Source organism: Paramisgurnus dabryanus, chromosome 7, assembly GCF_030506205.2.
Source record: "Paramisgurnus dabryanus chromosome 7, PD_genome_1.1, whole genome shotgun sequence".
Classification (NCBI taxonomy): Eukaryota; Metazoa; Chordata; class Actinopteri; order Cypriniformes; family Cobitidae; genus Paramisgurnus; species Paramisgurnus dabryanus.
Genome location: NC_133343.1, coordinates 6,200,981 through 6,220,717, shown reverse-complemented (window position 1 = coordinate 6,220,717; position 19,737 = coordinate 6,200,981). Strand labels below are relative to the sequence as shown.

General features: G+C 37.1%; 1 protein-coding gene across 3 annotated transcripts in view; it reads left to right on the top strand.

Moving 5' to 3' along the window:
- Nucleotides 1–755: 755 nt before the first annotated feature.
- slc44a2 (solute carrier family 44 member 2 (CTL2 blood group)) overlaps nucleotides 756–19,737 on the top strand; it is a 30,974-nt gene continuing 11,992 nt past the window's right edge. Inside the window, exons 1-11 of one of the 3 annotated variants that reach the window (XM_065293706.2) lie at nucleotides 756–963; nucleotides 9,867–9,915; nucleotides 10,739–10,812; nucleotides 10,973–11,057; nucleotides 11,137–11,221; nucleotides 11,311–11,433; nucleotides 12,724–12,784; nucleotides 15,483–15,609; nucleotides 16,207–16,290; nucleotides 16,419–16,531; nucleotides 17,153–17,284. In XM_065293706.2, the coding sequence (XP_065149778.1) occupies nucleotides 927–963; nucleotides 9,867–9,915; nucleotides 10,739–10,812; nucleotides 10,973–11,057; nucleotides 11,137–11,221; nucleotides 11,311–11,433; nucleotides 12,724–12,784; nucleotides 15,483–15,609; nucleotides 16,207–16,290; nucleotides 16,419–16,531; nucleotides 17,153–17,284 (970 nt within the window). In that variant the 5' untranslated portion in view covers nucleotides 756–926. Of the gene's footprint in view, nucleotides 964–4,063; nucleotides 4,202–9,866; nucleotides 9,916–10,738; nucleotides 10,813–10,972; nucleotides 11,058–11,136; nucleotides 11,222–11,310; nucleotides 11,434–12,723; nucleotides 12,785–15,482; nucleotides 15,610–16,206; nucleotides 16,291–16,418; nucleotides 16,532–17,152; nucleotides 17,285–19,737 lie in introns of those variants that run through there. The other 2 variants (XM_065293709.2, XM_065293707.2) reach the window with 2 other exon arrangements.

Here is a 19,737-nt window from a genome sequence, read left to right as displayed (position 1 = left end):
ATTGTAGGCAAATCACTAATTTAGTACTTGTAAAAGTATTTACATGCTTTTGAATTTTTATAAAAAAAAAAACGAATGATTTGAATGTATTAAAATATCTTTTCTGAGAGAGAAAAATATCCACTTAGCTGTCTTTGGTACATTTATATGTGTTCCTTCAGTGTGCTTTGTTTTCTGTCGTTACAGAAAATGTTTTATTTTTTTAATTAATTGTTGGATAGGGTTTGGGTGTGTCTCGTAAAAGTCTAACAAAGAAAAGAAACGTAATACTGTTCATTACATTATTAATGATAATTAGAAGAGTGTCAGATGCGGTAAGTAGTTTTAAACGTTCCTCTGGCACTTCTAAAAACTGTTTTCCATGAATTTTACTCGGGCTGCTTTATTTCTCATTTGCGTCAAAGGCTGTGCCAAGAACAAGAAAGTTGTACTATTATACAAAATGTGTACTATTTTTTTATTTCTTATCGATCGAAACTCTACTCTATTTAAACTTTGTTTTAAAAAGAGTTAGTGGCGACTACTTATTAATAATTAAAGTATTATATGATTTAACTGTTAGTCGTAGTTTTTTACAATTACACTTAGGTTTGTTTCGTTAACACAATTTTTAAAAGTAGGTTGTTTTTTATGCTATTAATGAATCTGTAAATTTAATCAAAGGAGTGTTTAGGTTTCATTGGCTGATACGACTGTCTTTCACATTTCCCGCGTTCTCATTGGTGGACCCAGCCCACACGCTCTCCCGTAGGAAAAGCGAAATACATCATCATGCGTGTACTGTTATGCACGGCTGTATGCCATACACACTCCTACCGTAGCCGAGCAGCGGAATTACACTGATGGCCAATTCCTTACAATCTTAAGCAACCTTTTGACATCCGTTTGAGATTTAAGTCACTACCACAAGTGCGCATCTCTTTGCAATGGAGCCGGAGGAGAAAAATCCAGATTCCAAATATGGTAAGGCGTTTATATTTTGTAAAGGATGTGGTCCTTCTCCTGGAAGTGGTGGTAGGGATGGTCTTCTGATGGAAACGACTACCGTTAATGCGTTGGGCGTGGGTCTCTCGGATTTTGATGAAGAAATGTAATGCAGAATTGCACGTGATCCGCCTCGCACTCGATCAGATAAACATGCGCGTGAATTTAGGGTTTAAATTTGAGCAGTCTGTGAGATAAAACAATAGGGCGTGTGTGCGAAAGAAAACAATGGGCGTATGTTGTAACACATGGCTGCTGTAATTACTCTCAGGTCAATAACCACTGGGAATTAGATACTTTGTGTGTAAATGTTATGTAAAAGATCCTTTATAGTCCGTTACTAGCACACGCCCATTTTAATGCAATTTTACAATAAATGTTAACCATAAACAGTTCAATTTTTTTTTTTATTACAGAAGTACTTAATTATGTTATGAAATAAAGCATGTTTCACTTGTGGAAGTTTACTACAAACAAAATTTGATAAGACTTCAAAGAAGGAAAATGTTATTTGTGGTATTTGTAATAAGGCCATAGTTACCTGAGGTAAAACAGTGAATGACTCCTCCTCATTACCATGGTTACATCAGTGTGGTCTCATAAGGCAAACTATGGAGTTGATTACAAGCAGCAGTAACCTAAACCCGTTACCTTACACATTTTAACCATGGTTTACCTTAGTAACTATAGCTTTGTAGTAAAACCAAAGCACACACAAATGTACTATACTTCCATGCTTTAACCATGATTTGTTAGTAATCTGTTGTAATACAAATAGTAGTCAGTTTGCAGAAAACATAGTTGCTTCTCTTAATCTAAACTATACAAGCAACTTGGAAATGTGTAGCGAATTTTGCCGATTGTTGGGATCAGCCTTAACAAACATGTCTGAAGAAGAAGTAAAAATGATAACTATCAAGACCTCCTTCATCATTTTATTGACTTTATAGACATTTCGATGCATTCTTGAGGTAGATTTTGGATAAAGAATTTTAAAGGATATTCGGTCACGTCAGTGCACATTTTCGGTGTTAGTTAAGACAAGTTGTAACGTGATTTTCAGTACAGCGCACCATACTTGGGCTGTAGGCTACACTCAAACAACTCCTATTCACTTCCTGTGGTTTGCATTATGATTTAGTCTTTAATTTAATGTCACACCAGAGGTCAGTAAAGTAAATCTCTGATGATGAGGACCATAAAAATGATGTCTGTGTAAAAACTTATAGGGCTGGCCCATGAATGACAATGAAACATTTTTCTCCAGTTGCCTAGCAATCTTACATCGTAGCAAACCTCTTATAACTACGAAGGCATCTCAAATATCAGCAGCCTGTATTGTGTCAGGAGATCACGTGGGTTTGGAAAAGGTCAGTTTGAAACAGGGGCCAAAGTGTGTGATTAGAATCAAGCCGTAGGTTGCTGTCAGGTCATGTGTTTGATCAAAGCATCAGATTGAAAGCTTGAAAATCGTGTGAAAACACAGAAATATTTACACATAAACAACAGATGGGTAATTCAGATTGCCAAATAAATAGCTCGGTCTTGTTGACGTTTATAATCATGCCAGTCTAGTCGCATGAATTGTCATTTTTTCCTATACCCTGGTGCACTGGTGGGAGAAAGTGCAGCATATTTGACATTTCGGGTGAATCTTCACAAATAACAAAAACACAGGACAGAGAACACAGAAAATCTCGCGATGTCTCTCGTAGTCAAAAGTGACACAGTAAACAAACACGACGGACGACGGGATAAAGAAATTTAATTAATACTGTGAACATCTATTTACATCTCCGATGTGCATCTCACTTCTGACGTCTGTGCCTGCTGCACCATGACTGCGGTTGTTATGGTTTCATCTTTCATCACCTCGCTTTCTGATTGGGTATCATTTTGTTTCACGCGACAATCTACAACGTGCGTTTGTCCTAAGGATTTCTGCTCGTAAATGTTGAATATTTCCGATTTGCGATCATAGCGTCTCCGACATGCTTTCGAGCCGATTCAGACGCCCTTAACACATTGCGCACCGCCGGAAAATCTGATACGATAATCGGTTCAACCACAAACAGGATCAGGATTTGACCTAGGATTGTCCTAAGGGAGAAAATCTATAAAATGTATATTAAATTTTTGTGTAATATTAAACTGTAGCTGTCAAAATTATTTGCACATTCGGGTAACCGTGTGCAGGGCTCCAGACTAACTTTTTTCACTAGGAGCACAGTGGCAAACTGAAAATGTTAGGTGCGCAACCAAAAAATTTAGAGGCACACACTGTAAATCAACATGCTAATCAAATAATTACATTTTTACAAAATTCCACTGTATTACTAATAAATACTTTGATGATAGATGCAGAAAGTACAATGTGCTGTTTCAAATTCAGTGTCACATCACAAAAAAAAGGTCAAATTTATGTAAAATTCAGTGGCACACTCTCAAATTTTGGTGGAAAAATGCCACCATATGGTGGCAGTCTACAGCCCTGGTGTGTCATTAGTTTGAGCTATTTGGGAATAACAAACCGGCAAATGTCACGACTGGCCAATCAGAATCAAGCATTCCAACGAGCTGTCCAATAAAAACAAATAAAACAGCCATTATATCTTATTTAGTGATCGATAAGTAAAATTTGTGGAAATTTGTATGTGATAGATTCACTGTTTTACTGTTTTTTTTTCTAGTAACAGTAGTTTTGTAGCATATTTGTAAACTCTGACGTCATCTATAATATGCTATACTCCCAAATGTTCACCCAAAATACTTTTAGCAGATTTACATACACGCTGAAAATTAAAAGGAATGATTTTCTGTTTAAGTTTTATTAAAAGTATTACTAATAGTTGGCTCAGTTCTTTCATCAAATGGTTTCTAGAATTAAAAATTTCACTCCACCTACTTCTTACAGCAAAGGTCGACTCAAGCCCATGGCCATGACGAATACAAAAGTCACGTGCTCTTAAAACTGCTCCACTGTAACTTCCTTTTTCAATGCAGACACAGGAAAGACATCAATTATTTCATTTCAAGGAAGTACGTTCTCGAATAGAAGAGTGCAGACATAGCGTGACACGGTATCCTGTTTGACGCAGATGCCGGATGTGGCAAGTTGACGACTATTGACGAGTAAAGTGTAAACAGATAAAGATTTAAAAAACGGCGAGAAAGTCATAAGCAGAGATGGGAAGGGGTTCACATTATGGAAAACAAGGTTTGATAATTCAGTTTTTTAAGAATATTAGGATTTTATTATATAAATGATTATGTTGCATTATTGAATACAGACTATTTTGGAGAAGTCTAGACCTGTCTGTTGCTATTTATATAACATTTAGTTTTCTTTCTATCTTTGAATGCAGTTATTTAATACATGTTAAAGCAGTATAGTACTGTATGTGTCAGTTTAGCATCCTTATTATCATTAAAAGATGCTGGACAGTGAGACTTTGGCTGTTTGGAGAGCTTTTAAAAGCTACGGTCATCGGGGGGCTGTTTGTGGATGGCTAAGTGCTTCACTAATGATTTGCTCTAAATGGATGACAGCTCAATAAAATAAACTGTCAAAGGATACATATAGACACTCACACTGTACATTACAAATTAAGATCTATGTTTACTAGATAGTGTAGTACTGTAAAGTGTAGTGCAATGCATTCGATGACTTTGGATGGCATGACTTTTACATTGATTTCAATTTTAGGCCTTACTCAGTCAATATTGAAGATATCAAGGTTATATTTTCACTGAATGTTCTTTATATTATGTTGGATGATTTTATGTAGAAAAGAGTAAAAAATAAGTAAGCTGGGTTTTCCCAGGCAAGGTCGCAAATCAACACTTACTGTCAAAAGTACCACTGTTAGGTATATATCTGACCCTGGACAACAAAACCAGGTATAAGGGTACATTTTTTGAAATTGAGATTTGTGCATCATCTACAGGCTGAATGAATATGCCATTAAAGGGATAGTTCGGCCAAAAATGATATTGAACCCAAGCTGTCCGAGTTGCATATGTCCATCGTTTTTCAGACAAACACATTTTCTGATATTTTAGAAAATGTTTTAGATCTTTCAGTTGATTAAATGTAATGTTACGGGGTCCACGACTTTCAAGTCCAAAAAAAGTGCGTCCATCCTTCGCAAAATAAATCCAAACGGCTCCAGGATGATAAACAAAGGTCTTCTGAGGGTAATCCACACGGTGGTGTTGTAGAAATATCCATATTTAAAACTTTATTAAAGTAAATAACTACCTTCCTGTAGCGCCGCCATTTTAGTCGCGTCCGCATTCAGGATGAGAGCTTACGCAGCCTACGGAGGCTACTCTGCTGCTGCTCTGTGCCCCCACCCTCCGAATTTGTCATACGTCACTAAGAAAAGTGCGTACACTACGCTAATACTCTGTCCTGAATACAGAGGAGTCTAAGATGGCGGCGCTACCGGAAGGTAGTTATTTACATTAATAAAGTTTTAAATATGGATATTTCTACAACAACACCGCACGGATTACCCTCAGAAGACCTTTGTTTATCATCCTGGAGCCGTTTGGATTTATTTTGTGAAGGATGGAAGCACTTTTTTTGGACTTGAAGGTCATGGACCCCGTAACATTACATTTAATCAACTAAAAGATCTAAAATATTTTCTAAAATATCCGAAAATGTGTTTGTCTGAAAAACGATGGACATATGCAACTCGGACAGCTTGGGGGTGAGTAAATCATGGGTTTAATATCATTTTTGGCTGAACTATCTCTTTAATGTGTGGTTTGTTAGAATAGGGAAATATTTGGCCAATTATTTGAATTTATGGAATCAAAATATTGAGAAGTCCTTAGCAACACGTATTCTAATTATTAATTAATTTTTTTATATATTTACAGTAGGATATTACCAAATATCTTCATGAAACATGATCTTTACAAAACGATTTTTGGCATAAAAAATTGATAATTGTGACCCATACAATGTATAGTTGGCTATTGCCACAAATAGACCCTTGTTTTGGCTGTTGTTTTGGTCCAGGGTCACATATTTTCTGTGTTTTGAAAGTGAGAACCCAAACTAATACAGTACATTTAAACCCAGCCATACACATAAGGCTACATAGAAAAAGATCAAAGCATGTTTTTGAACCATAAATCAATCAAAAAAAATAAATAACAGGAAAAATGTTGAATTTAATTGACATGAAACCACATAATGTGATGTACTACGATAAAATACCTTGACCAGATCAAAAGACCATGGGGCGGTTTCCTGGACAGCGCTTATCCTAAAATGCATATTTAAAGGATTAGTCAATTTTCTTAAAAAAAAAATCCAGATTATTTACTCACCACCGTGTCTTTCTTTGTTCAGTCGAGAAGAAATTATTTTTTTAAGGAAAACATTTCAGGATTTTTCTCATTTTAATGGACCCCAACACTTAACACTTAACTAAACACTTGTTAGTTTTTTTTTCAACGGAGTTACAAAGAACTCTAAACAATCCCAAACGAGGCAGGTCTTATCTAGCAAAACGATTGTCATTTTTGACAAGAAAAATTAAAAAATGCACTTTTAAAGTTAATCTTGGGACAAAACATTGGTACTGTAAAAATATGTTATGTCAGTGCAGGGTGTTATTCAAATTAGAGGATTAGTCAATTTTCTTAAAAAAAAATCTAGATAATTTACTCACCACCATGTCATCCAAAATGTTGATGTCTTTCTTTGTTCAGTCGAGAAGAAATAATTTTTTTAAGGAAAACATTTCAGGATTTTTCTCATTTTAATGGACCTTAATGGACCCCAACACTTAACAGTTTTCAAACAGAGTTTCAAAGGACTCTAAACGATCCCAAACAAGGCATAAGGGTCTTATCTAGCGAAACGATTGTCATTTTTGACAAGAAAAATAAAAAATATGCACTTTTTAACAACAACTTCTCATCTATCTCCGGTCCTTTGATGCTCCAGCGAATTGCGTAGTGACGTTGAAAGGTCACGTGTTACATATATGAAACGCACATTTGCGGACCATTTTAAACAATAAACTGACACAAAGACATTAATTAGTATCATTCCACATACAACAACGTCTGAACGGTCCTCTTTATCCACACTTGTCTTGACGTGATGACGTATTGCGTAAGGTTGTGCTGGCGCATCACAGGACCGGAGATATAAGAGAAGTTGTGGTTTAAAAGTGCTAATTTTTTATTTTTCTTGTCAAAAATGACAATCGTTTCACTAGAGAGGACCCTTATGTCTCGTTTGAATTATAATTAATTATAATTAATTAATAATTGAAACTCCGTTGAAAAAAAACGTTAAGTGGGACACAAACGAAATGATTATAGAATATTTAAATACAAGATTATGCCGCTTTATTTCTGTAAGATATGAAACTTCGAATAACTCTACTGGAACAATGAATATCCGATTTATCCGCTTACGTAGCAAACACAAATGCATGTATCTGATTCATATTTTATTTATTTCCACATATAAATGAGGCCCGAAACCCATCTGAGAATATCGGATCTATTATTATGTTCAAACTGTCACTTTATATATTCAATTTGAATGACTGACTGTCCACACTGTGTATCACAACTTTGTGTGTGCTGTAGCCCTTTTTTTGTTTTCCGTTATAGCTATTGGTTTTTATAGCAATGAATACAACTTCATACCTGCACACATTTTAACAGTGTGACAACGTGAAATAAGTAAAAAAGCTATAATGCCAAATGCTATCAGTGTTCAGAACTAAAACAGATTTCCAGAAATGTGATTTTAATTAGAACCACATAGGAATGTAGCTTGAGTTGGATTTGTAAAAATGCTTTTTGCCATTCACATGTTCTAAATATGATCGGATTTAACTTGGATATGTAGAAAAATCTGTCTTGTGAACAAGGTGTATGCGCTTTTGTCTTGCTAACAAGTTCCTGGGTCATATACGATTTGTGCAATATATGAGAAAAAAAATTGGATCAATCATACAGTAAGGATGTCCTCCCCCTGCCCATCCTGCTTCCCTAAATAGACACCGTAGCTTTGCCAAATCCACTCTTGGCTGTGTTTAATGTAAGTGAGGCATTGCACACATAACTGATGACAACACTCACACTTTCCAAATGTTTGCACTCATCAGTTGAATCTTCCACGACGTCAATCTAAAAATGCTTATTTTGCAACACCAGCCATCACACGTCATGTTAACATATATTGGGTGTGTTTGTCTGACAAATTGAAAGGTTTTGGAGAAAGAATATTCTTAAAATGTAGCCTTTTCTGTTAGTAAACATTGTGACATTTTTGTGGGCGGAGCTTAGGTGGAGGCTGACCGATTCACTAGCTAGCTAAATTTTGTTTGCTTGGGAGCACTTACAATAACGTTGTATTTGTTATCTTTAGCAAATGCATTAGCTAAGATGAAGTAACAATAAGTAATAGTTTTTCATCATTTATTAATCTTTGTTAATGTTTGGTAATGCCAGCACAGTTATTCATGAGAGAGTAGATGTCGGATTAAAGACTGACCTCTGAACCAACCTTACACAAACCCATTGCTTCACTTCAGAAGACATTTATTAACTGTATGGATTAGTTTTAGATGAATGGATGCACTTTTTGGAGCATTAAAATGGGGCACTATCCAATGTCATTATAAAGCTGCAAAGATCTGATATTATTTAATATAACTTTATTTGAGTTAAGCTGAAAGAGACATACAGCGGGGAAAATAAGTATTTGACACATCATTTTATCAGTAAGGGGATTTCTAAGTGGGCAATTGACACAACATTTCTACCAGATGTAGCCATCAAGCCAAATATTGAATTCATACAAAGAAATCAGAACATTTAAGTATACAAGTTGAGTCATAATAAATAAAGTGAAATGACACGGGGAATAAGTATTAGACACATGAATGAAACATTGCATAGAAAGCCAGGAGATCACCTGAAATCTGTCAGTATTGAGAGAGAAACCCTGCCCCCTATCAGTACTAATTGATAATTGTATATTCCTTGAGTCATATATTCCTAGGATGGTTTTGAGGATGAGTAAAATATGGGCTAATTTTCATTCTGCGCTGAACTATACCTTTAACTTAAACCATCTTTCTATAACAGCCTCTTTGCAATACATTAATAGTTGACAGGTTTTTTGTTCACTGAATTAAAGCGGAAGATGTGATTATGATGTTCAACTTGCATTGATGTGTTGTGTTTTTTTTTACACAGAATGATTTATTTATTAAAACTTGTTATTTACATGAATACATTGATCAGACTTGCAGTAAATTCAGGCACAGTAAAACACATTTTCGCTGAGTCTGACAAATTTTGTTATAAAATAAGCAGAACCAGGGCTATACAACATTACACGCTAGCTGTTTTTTAAACTAAGTTAGCCTTTTATCCTTCAATAGAATGGATCCATTAGTGGTCATATGCCACTTGAATTACATGATGGGACCACCTCCTTATAAAAACAGTGCCTTGCAAATACATTTACGTGTTGGGCAGATACATTTATCCAAAGCGAATTACAATGCATTCATTCTATACATTTGCTCTACCGTATGAGCTGCAGGAACAGACCTGCCAACAGTAATGCACAGTAATCCATTCACCTTAAATAAGAAAGCGACACATTAAAGATGTAGGCAGAATATTGCAACACAGACATTCACATTAGCTATAAAAACAAAATATAAAATTATTTGGATAAAAGCATCTGCTTTATTAATAAAGTAAATGTAAATACACACACACACAAACTAAAGTAATAAAACATAATGTGTGTTTTTGAAAATGTACACAAATAACTTTTGTCTTTTGGAAGAAAATATACTTTAAAATCTGTACTGTCTTTACAGGTGAGGCAAGGAAATTCGACCCCACATTTAAAGGCCCAATTTATAACAGGTAAGACAACATTTACATGGAAAATACAAAAAAATTGTACACTAAAAATTTGGGGTTATTTTTAACCCCAGTGTTGGGCCAAAATTGGATTTTAATTTAACCTATGCTGGGTTGTTTTACCCCATTGTTAGGTCAAATATAAAATTATTTGTCTGGGTTCATTCCTTAGTGACCCAACCCATCATTATTAAGAGTGTATTTCCTCTCTATAAACGACACTTACGACATTTTATGGTACATATGTAAGGGATAATGTATGGGCAGACGGTTTTTAATGAGCCCTTATCAGGATTTTGTATTACACTGAAGGGGCCTATTTGCGATAACAACCGGCCGTCTGTACATTATCCCACTTATTGCACAGCTATTTACCTCATAAGTAAGGTAAGGAACATTAAATATTAATTTAAAATATTTTATTTGCTTATTTTTAACTAATGTAGACCTTATGCGAGGAATAGGCGTTTACTTTCGGATTTATAAAAGAATACGCTTTTTGGTTTAATCATTTGTAAATATAATGTCACATATGTTATTAGGAGACACATTTATATAAAATTTTTGTGTTATATTAAACTGTACCTGTCAAAATGATTTGCAGCATCCGGGTTACCGTGTGTTGTTAGTTTAAAATTGTAGTTATCTAGAAATAACAAACCTGCAAATGTTGTGGCTGGCCAGTCAGAATCAAGCATTCCAACAAGCCGTATAATAAAAAAAAGCATTATTGTAACTTTATTTATGACCAAATTATCACACTTCATATAAACATCTAAGCCAAAACTTGTGATCTAAGGCTAAATCTGCTTTTTTTGGTGAACAGGAGCTGCACAGACATCCTTTGTTGTATCCTGTTCATCTTGGCCTTGCTGGGATACTTTGCGGTCGGAATTTTGGGTAAGTTTCATCCTTCATATTTTTATAATGCCACTGTGTGCAGATGTGTGCATTTTGATGTGATTTGAGTAACTTGTTCTCGTAAATGTGCAGAGTTTGTATTTTGATTTTGTGAGTTGTCTTGGTGTACTTGGTTTACACATCTTAAATTATTCTGCAGCTTGGTCTCAGGGTGACCCACGAAAAGTGATATACCCAACTGACAGTAGGGGTCAGTTTTGTGGACAGGCCGGCACCCCTCTTGAGTAAGTCAAGTTATAGCTTTGTAACCACAGACGTTTAATTGCATTTATATTATGACGTGCCTGTTTTGTGAATTATCAGGAAGAAGCCCCTGTTGTTCTACTTCAACATTATGAAGTGTGCCAGTCCTCTGGTCCTGCTGGAGCTTCAGTGTCCTACTACACAGGTTTGGCACTGTTTTAGTGAATGACTTTTCACAGAACCATGCGACTATAATGTTTGTCTGCTGATGGCAAAGCGTGTTTATTTTGACAGGTTTGCGTGGAGAGCTGTCCCACTAAATTCATGACTTTGGTGAAGACCTTAGGAAAAAATAATAATGAAGATAAAGAATACTACAAAAAGTTCTGTAAGGAAGGAACAAACTTCACCAGCATGGTAAGTTGTGGACAGGAAGAAAATACAAATATAGACATTTTAGTTACACTTTATAAAAAGGGTCCATGAATCATAATGAACTAAGACACACATTTATTTTTACTTCAGCATGAACTAATGCTGAGATGGGGCATGTACTGATCATAAACAAATGAAGAGTCATCATAAAGTACAACATTACGGGGCGGTTTCCCGGACAGGGATTAGACAAGTCCTAGACTAAAATAAATGTACATACAGCATATTCCAAACTGAAAACAACTTACAATGACATATCTTAAAATACATCAGTGCCCTTTGTTTTGACTCAAATGTTTTTAAGAAGGCATGTTTGTTAAAACTACTTATATTTTCTAATTAAACTAAGTTCTAGTCCTGGTTTAAGCTAATCTTTGTCCAGGAAACCACCCCTATATGTTTATTTATTTGTTAGTTTATATATTAATTACAAAAAATGAGTCATGTTGTAGTTAATGATGACTCTTCATAAGTTTATCATTAGTACATGCCTTAAAGGAACAGTATGTAAGAAATGTATATCAATTAATCATAAAATGGCCCTGATATGTCACTAGACATTTAGAAATCATTTTCATTTCAAATACTTATAACATTTAAAACAGTGGTATGGCCAGGATATTGTCATTTAAAAAGTGGAGTTGCAGCCCTCAACTGATGTTTATGTTGTCATTTTGTGTATTGGCCACCAGTTGTGTGATTGCAGTACCAGTTTTAGCCACAAGTTTTGTGATTGCAATACCAGTTTTGGCCACAATCCTACATACTGTTCCTTTAACTCAGCATTAGTTCATATTGAAGTAAGAATTAATTTAGGTATTAGTTCATTATGATTCATGGACCCTTATTATAAACCTTGTAATTTTCAATATAATATAATAATTATAATAATCATTTAAGCTCTAAAGTATTAAGGGGGTCGCACACTGGACGCGCAGCGCCGTTCTAAAAAAATCGAACACATTGCTTTCTATGATATTACGCACGCTGGTTTAACATTAAATAACATCATATTTGTCCCAAATCATTAATGATTAACATTGGCTGCTAACGTATATTTTGCATTTTGAAGTAGACGCTATCTGAGGAAGATTGCGCCATTTAATATGCACTTCCGGTTTACGATACCTCCGAGTTTTTCGACTTGAGCTGCGCGTCCGGTGTGCGACCCCCTTTAGGGTATTCAAAAACAGTCATTACAACTTGGTTGAAACACATTTTAGACAACAGCGTTTATCTTTAATTGTAAAATTGAAACTTGTTTTTTTCCAGACAGCGCCTCAAATCCTGAAGGCAGGCTTGTGTCCTTCAATAATCACACCTAGCAAGGCTTGTAAGCTACTTAATCTTAATGATCACTTCTGTTGTATAATACTTAAAAGGGCTTTTCACTCCGTTCATACTTAACCAGAGGTTAAGAGATAACCCTGGGTATTCATAATCTGAGGTTTCACACTGTGCATTCCTTAATCCTGGGTCAGGTGTCTCCAACGCTGCTCCTTCACACCTGCCTATAGTTATTCAGCAACCCTGTACACCTTTCTTTAGCTGATTTTAACTCTTTCTCCACCAATGATGATTTTTTACAGAAATCCGTATTTCTGCTATTATCCGCCACCCAACTTACCCAACCTCAAAACTCGGAAGCATCCTTATAAAACTGTGTGTTCACACCAGCCCGCGTTTGAGTCGTCAAATTTGCGTCTACTGCGTCTAGTTTTCCGCTTGAACATTTTGAGTTTACGCGCGTGAAAGCCATGTGTGAAATTCTAGTCATCGAGACATTCACGTGGAAATTCGCCTCATGGGAGGGGCTTTTGGCACTCCGCTCGCTTCCTGTAATCATGTCACTTCTAGAGCAAGCTTCTGATTGGTTGACGCAATGCGTTTTTTCAAATTTTTCAACTCGCGTGACACCGCTCAATTCGCGCGAATTAGACGATCAATGAGGTGAAATCGCGTCTACCGTGCTAATCACCTCATTCGCGCCATGAGACCTCCAGACGCGCGTCAACATGTCTTCACATGACTTAACATTGAAATCACTTGCGCTTGACGCCTCAGTTATCAAGCAAACCTATACACCTTTCTTCAGCTGATTTTAACTCTTTCTCCACCAATGATGAGTTTTTACAGAAATATGTATTTCTGCTATTATCCGCCACCCAACTTACCCAACCTCAAAACTCGGAAGCATCCTTATAAAACTGTGTATTCACACCAGCCCGCGTTTGAGTCGTCAAATTTGCGTCTACCGCGTCTAGTTTTCCGCTTGAACATTTTGAGTTTACGCGCGTGAAAGCCACGTGTGAAATTCTAGTCATCGAGACATTCACGTGGAAATTCGCCTCATGGGAGGGGCTTCTGGCACTCCGCTCGCTTCCTGTAATCATGTCACTTCTAGAGCAAGCTTCTGATTGGTTGACGCAATGCGTTTTTTCAAATGTTTCAACTCGCGTGACACCGCTCAATTCGCGCGAATTAGACGATCAATGAGGCGAAATCGCGTCTACCGTGCTAATCGCCTCATTCGCGCCATGAGACCTCCAGACGCGCGTCAACATGTCTTCACATGACTTAACATTGAAATCACTTGCGCTTGACGCCTCAGTTATCAAGCAAACCTATACACCTTTCTTCAGCTGATTTGAACTCTTTCTCCACCAATGATGAGTTTTTACAGAAATCCGTATTTCTGCTATTATCCGCCACCCAACTTACCCAACCTCAAAACTCGGAAGCATCCTTATAAAACTGTGTGTTCACACCAGCCCGCGTTTGAGTCGTCAAATTTGCGTCTACCGCGTCTAGTTTTCCGCTTGAACATTTTGAGTTTACGCGCGTGAAAGCCACGTGTGAAATTCTAGTCATCGAGACATTCACGTGGAAATTCGCCTCATGGGAGGGGCTTCTGGCACTCCGCTCGCTTCCTGTAATCACGTCACTTCTAGAGCAAGCTTCTGATTGGTTGACGCAATGCGTTTTTTCAAATTTTTCAACTCGCGTGACACCGCTCAATTCGCGCGAATTAGACGATCAATGAGGCGAAATCGCGTCTACCGTGCTAATCGCCTCATTCGCGCCATGAGACCTCCAGACGCGCGTCAACATGTCTTCACATGACTTAACATTGAAATCACTTGCGCTTGACGCCTCAGTTATCAAGCAAACCTATACACCTTTCTTCAGCTGATTTTAACTCTTTGTCCACCAATGATGAGTTTTTACAGAAATATGTATTTCCGCTATTATCCGCCACCCAACTTACCCAACCCCAAAACTCGGAAGCATCCTTATAAAACTGTGGGTTCACACCAGCCACATTTGAGGCATCAAATTCGTGCCTACCGCGTCTAGTTTGCCGCTTGAACATTTTGAGTTTACGCACGTGAAAGCCACGTGTGAAATTCTAGTCATTGAGACATTTACTTCCTGTAATCACGTCACTTCTAGAGCAAGCTTCTGATTGGTTGACGCAATGCGTTTTTTCAAATTTTTCAACTCGCGTGACACCGCTTAATTCGCGCGAATTAGACAATCAATGAGGCGAAATCGTGTCTACCGCGCTAATTGCCTCATTCGTGCCATGAGACCTCCAGTCGCGCGTCAACATGTCTTCACATTGACTTAACATTGAAATCACTCGCGCTTGACGCCTCTACCAAGGCTGGACTGAACACAGCAAATGGTAACAAGATAACGAGTAAACTCAAAATGTTCAAGCGTCCAACTACGCGCCAATAGCGTGTTTTTGCCACCTCTTCCGCGTCTGGTGTGAACGCACAGTTACCCAGCTTTTGTGCAGGGTTTCATAACCCTGGGTGAATTTTAGGAATAACCACGCTTCTAAATTACAAGTGTGAAACGATCCTTAACCTAGGGTTAAAAGCGGGGTTTAGAATGAAGATAACCCAGGGTTAAGCAAACTGTGAAAAGCTCTTAAGTGGTTGAACTACTTTTATTTAATTTACGGTAAGTTGTTTATATGTAAAAACAGATCCATGGTCATTTCTTTCTTACTGTTTTTTCAGTCACGCGAAGGTGTTTGCCTGCTCTCGAGACATTGAAGGGTGGTGTGGTTGTGATTGGCAATAAAACCACATTCGATGATGGTGAAGGACACGATAGAAATGTGACAGATCTTCTCGAAGCCTCAAAGTTAGTAATGTGTAGTGAACTAGGACTGTGTTTAATTGTATTTAAATTTAAACCAAAAAAAAATTACTGTCATTACTCGTCCAAACCTGTATACATTTCTTTGTTTTGCTGAACACAAAATATTTTGAAGAATGCTTGTAACCAAGCAGATCTTGGGCACCATCCATTTCCATAGTATTCTTTTTTTCCACTATATAAGGCAATGGTGCCCCAGATCTGCTTGTCATACGGCAAAGTATCCCTTTAAGTCTGTCGTAATTTTTAAACAATATAACTTTCCTTTGTATTTAAAATTAAGATTTGAATGCAGCTTTCACCGCAATGACATTGGGCTTATAGGTGGGGCTTATTCCTAAAATCATGTTTTTGTATGATTCACACACCAATTAAATTCACACAAAATAGTCACATTTTATTGTGAGATCAGGCTGGTATGAGATTATCACACTACTTCCTGTTGACTTCAGTTTGTAAGAGCATCATTGTACAAAATCATGTCAACAGAATTAAATACAAGTTATATTTATCATGGCATTATTCTTCAAAGTCATAGAAAATCCGAATTGTGTTGTTTATAACTCTCATTCATTTTGACAGGAAATCCAATGTAGTCGTGGAGGCGCGGGCGGTAGCCATGAGAATATTTGAGGACTATACTCAATCCTGGCACTGGATACTTCTGTACGTATGTTAGGTTCATGTAGCCGACTGTACTCAATATGTCTTCATGCTTACATAGCATTTTTTGTGATTTATGTCCTGATATTTTTCCTAATGTCAAATATTGGTTATTGTGTGGATTATTGCAGTGGATTGGTGATCGCCATGTTGGTCAGTCTGATCTTTATCTTCCTCTTGCGCTGTCTTGCTGGAGTCATGGTGTGGGTTATGATCGTCCTGGTCATTCTTGTGATTGGATACGGTAAGAGTCCATGAGATTTGTATGTGTTGGGGTCATAGACTGTATAATAGATGGGCGTAGTGTCTGTGACATCACCCGTAGGTTTTTGAAGAGCATTATTGAAGACCAAAGTGGGCGGAGCCGGCCGCCATTTTGGCTCTCCAGGATAACTAAAATTGGCAAAGAGGCAGAATGTGGGTGGAGCTGAAGTGCCTGGTTGCTGAAACCAAGCCCGCCTAGCTTGACGGTAGTGACAGCAGCGGCAATCCACCTGTCACTCATGTTGCCACACCCTTAATTATGCAGAACTTTAAGGCTTATTGTTATTCAAAAGAATGGGTAACAAAAAATTCACCCCCTCACATTTGTCATAAAGGGCAAAATGAGCTATATAGACAGGAAACACTTTTTGTAAAGTTTCAAATGGGGTCTATAGGATTGAGTCCCCTTTGGAGCCTGCCTCTATCGGCCAGTCGATGAATTGCAGTCTAAGTCATTTCTGTGTTGGATTCACTTTAATGATACATTTTCTTTAAGGAGAATATCTGTCTTATTTTCCTCTTTTGATTTTTTTCAACAGGTTTCGTGTGATTCACTTTGTAATCGTTTTATGCATGACTTTTTTCTTCTGGTTCTCTGCAGGTATTTTTCATTGTTACATGCAGTATGCAAGTCTGAAAGGCCAGGCCGGTTCTGATGTCACAATCAAAGATTTGGGTTTACAGACAGATTTCTCCGTATACCTGCAGATTCAACAGACCTGGCTTGCCTTTAGTGAGTGTCTTCTTGTTAAAGAATATTTCACCATTATCAAACACATACCAGACACTGCATAATTTGTTATTTCATCGCAATATAATTATACAATTATATAAAATTCTGCCATGATACAGAGTAGACAAATTGGTGAACATTTCTGGCTTTGTTTTACTAACGCACATAAACAATCTCTCTCTTCAGCACGCTGCACGCCACTACCAGCAACCCTGCGCCTCACAATTAACAATCAATCACAATCTCCCAAGCACATATCACTACATTATCTCTTCTTTAATTCTAAAGTTTTTAATTGTAAGCTAGTATAATTCATTATTTTAATGAGGATACATACGTGAAACATCTGTGTGAAGCCTGTGTGGTGCGCATAAATGCTAAAAAAGGGTGAAGCAATAGTATAATGCATTACAATATACTGCTTTGAAGTCCTTATAATAAGTTTTTGGAAACTTGGGACACAAAAGAAAGGAATGTGTCCACTATCATCTCATCTCAGCGTTAGCAAACATGTGTGCTTCACATACAAGCATATTAAAAACATAACAAGTAAACACAGTTTAGTAAAAAAATATAGTTTTGGACTTGTGGCAATTGTGCATAACTACAGGTCAGTCGTTTTCAAATGTTTTAATGATCGACCTTAAAAAAACAAGATTACGCAAGTCGCGACGCAGCTCTCTTAGTGTTGGCGATCAGAATTGATGTATTGTTTTTCTAACAAATATCAAACAACTTTTATGCGGCTGAAACGGTAACTATTTTAATAACATTTTCTATAAATCATCATTCGATGCAGTTTTTAAAACCACTGTTAATAAGAAAAAAAACAGTGTTTGTGTATCTTAAAGTTGTATTTATTTGTAATAGTTTCAGTTTGTTTCTCTGTTCTTATTTTATCACCGACTGTTTACTTAATTATTTAATTACTTGAGAACTTATTATTATTAATTTAATATTTTCTAAGCGTTGGTATCCTTTTTTTTTCCCTGCACATTTCTGGAAATTACCACCATAAAATCAGTCATTTTCATTACAAAAATAAAACAAGTCATGAAATTGTGGCAGGACGGATAAATGCTGAAATTACATGAAATTAGATTAATAGATGTTGCACAGATATCATTAATTGTTTGCAAAGTCTCTTTAGGGAAGTCATGCCAGTAGTAGAGATGCGCGGATGGGCTATTATTTCATCCGCAACCGCATCACAAAACTCATCATCCGTCCGCCATCCATCCGCACCAACGTTTCTGACCAGTTTTCAAAACCGCACCCGCCCGCCATCCGCTGACTGGGCGATGTGATGACAGCCGCGAGACTAGAAAGCTCTAGAATATCAGCAGTGAACTCAGTCTCCGATCGGCGCACACGGGACAAAAATAAATAAATTAATCAGTAATGCCTAAATTAAACGCACAAATTACATAGTCTGCACTGGTGTCATCCTGATTTACCACTTTGTAAAACTTATTCCAGGCAAACCTTTTCTGACCTTCTATTTCCTTTGTTTTTAATTCTCATTTTTTGAGGCGTTGATAAGAGCTATGTCAAAATCCGTCCTCATTTCTCTGCGCTGTTAATGATAGAACGAATGGATTCTTAACATGCCGAGGCTATCCCAAACAATTAAAACCTTTATTAAATAAAAGTGTATTAGAAAACTTTTTCTTGTCACTGTTTTAGTATTATAAGTTATGTTTTGTGTTAATATTATTCTGTTTATGTTGCGTATATTTGCAACATAAGGTTGATTATTTGATATACTGTTGAACAGTTTAATCTACATCAATGTGTCATATTTTCTAAAATAAATTAATATTTTTGATTACATATTTATTTTAATAAGTCAGAAATGTCTCCGCTGTTTTCTGCTGACAGGCGCGGTGGGGGCTACTGGGGGCGCGTGCAACAGGTGACGCAAATTATGGGTCCTCAGAAGGCTAGACCGTCTCATTTCAGTTCTCTTTGAGAACTTCTGAGGCTGCCACCCTGAAAGACAGAGTGCTCACCTTTTAAGGTTGCATGCTTAGAAGGACACAGCTAACAAGCAGTCGATCCGCCACCCGCCCGAATCTAATTAAAATATTATTTTTCGTCACGTCATCCGCCCGATCCGCGGTTTATCCGCGGAGTCCGCGGCTGTAACCGCCAACCGCGCATCTCTAGCCAGTAGGCGGCCATGTTAGCAACCAGTGGCGGCTCGTGACTGCTCATACAAGCGGCGCTAATTGAAAATAAGTGTTCGGAGTGTTATGTGTGTTGCTTGTGTTTTCAAAATATGTGTTTGTTGCGTCATGTGAACCATGTGCATCACGTGTTTTGTCAAAATAAGTGCCTGCTGCTGCTGCACACACGTCAAAAGTGTTTATGATAAAAGAGACGCTCGCGTTCCCAAAATACACACAAGAAACTTCTTTAACAATAAACTCTGATTACGCATAAGATTATCG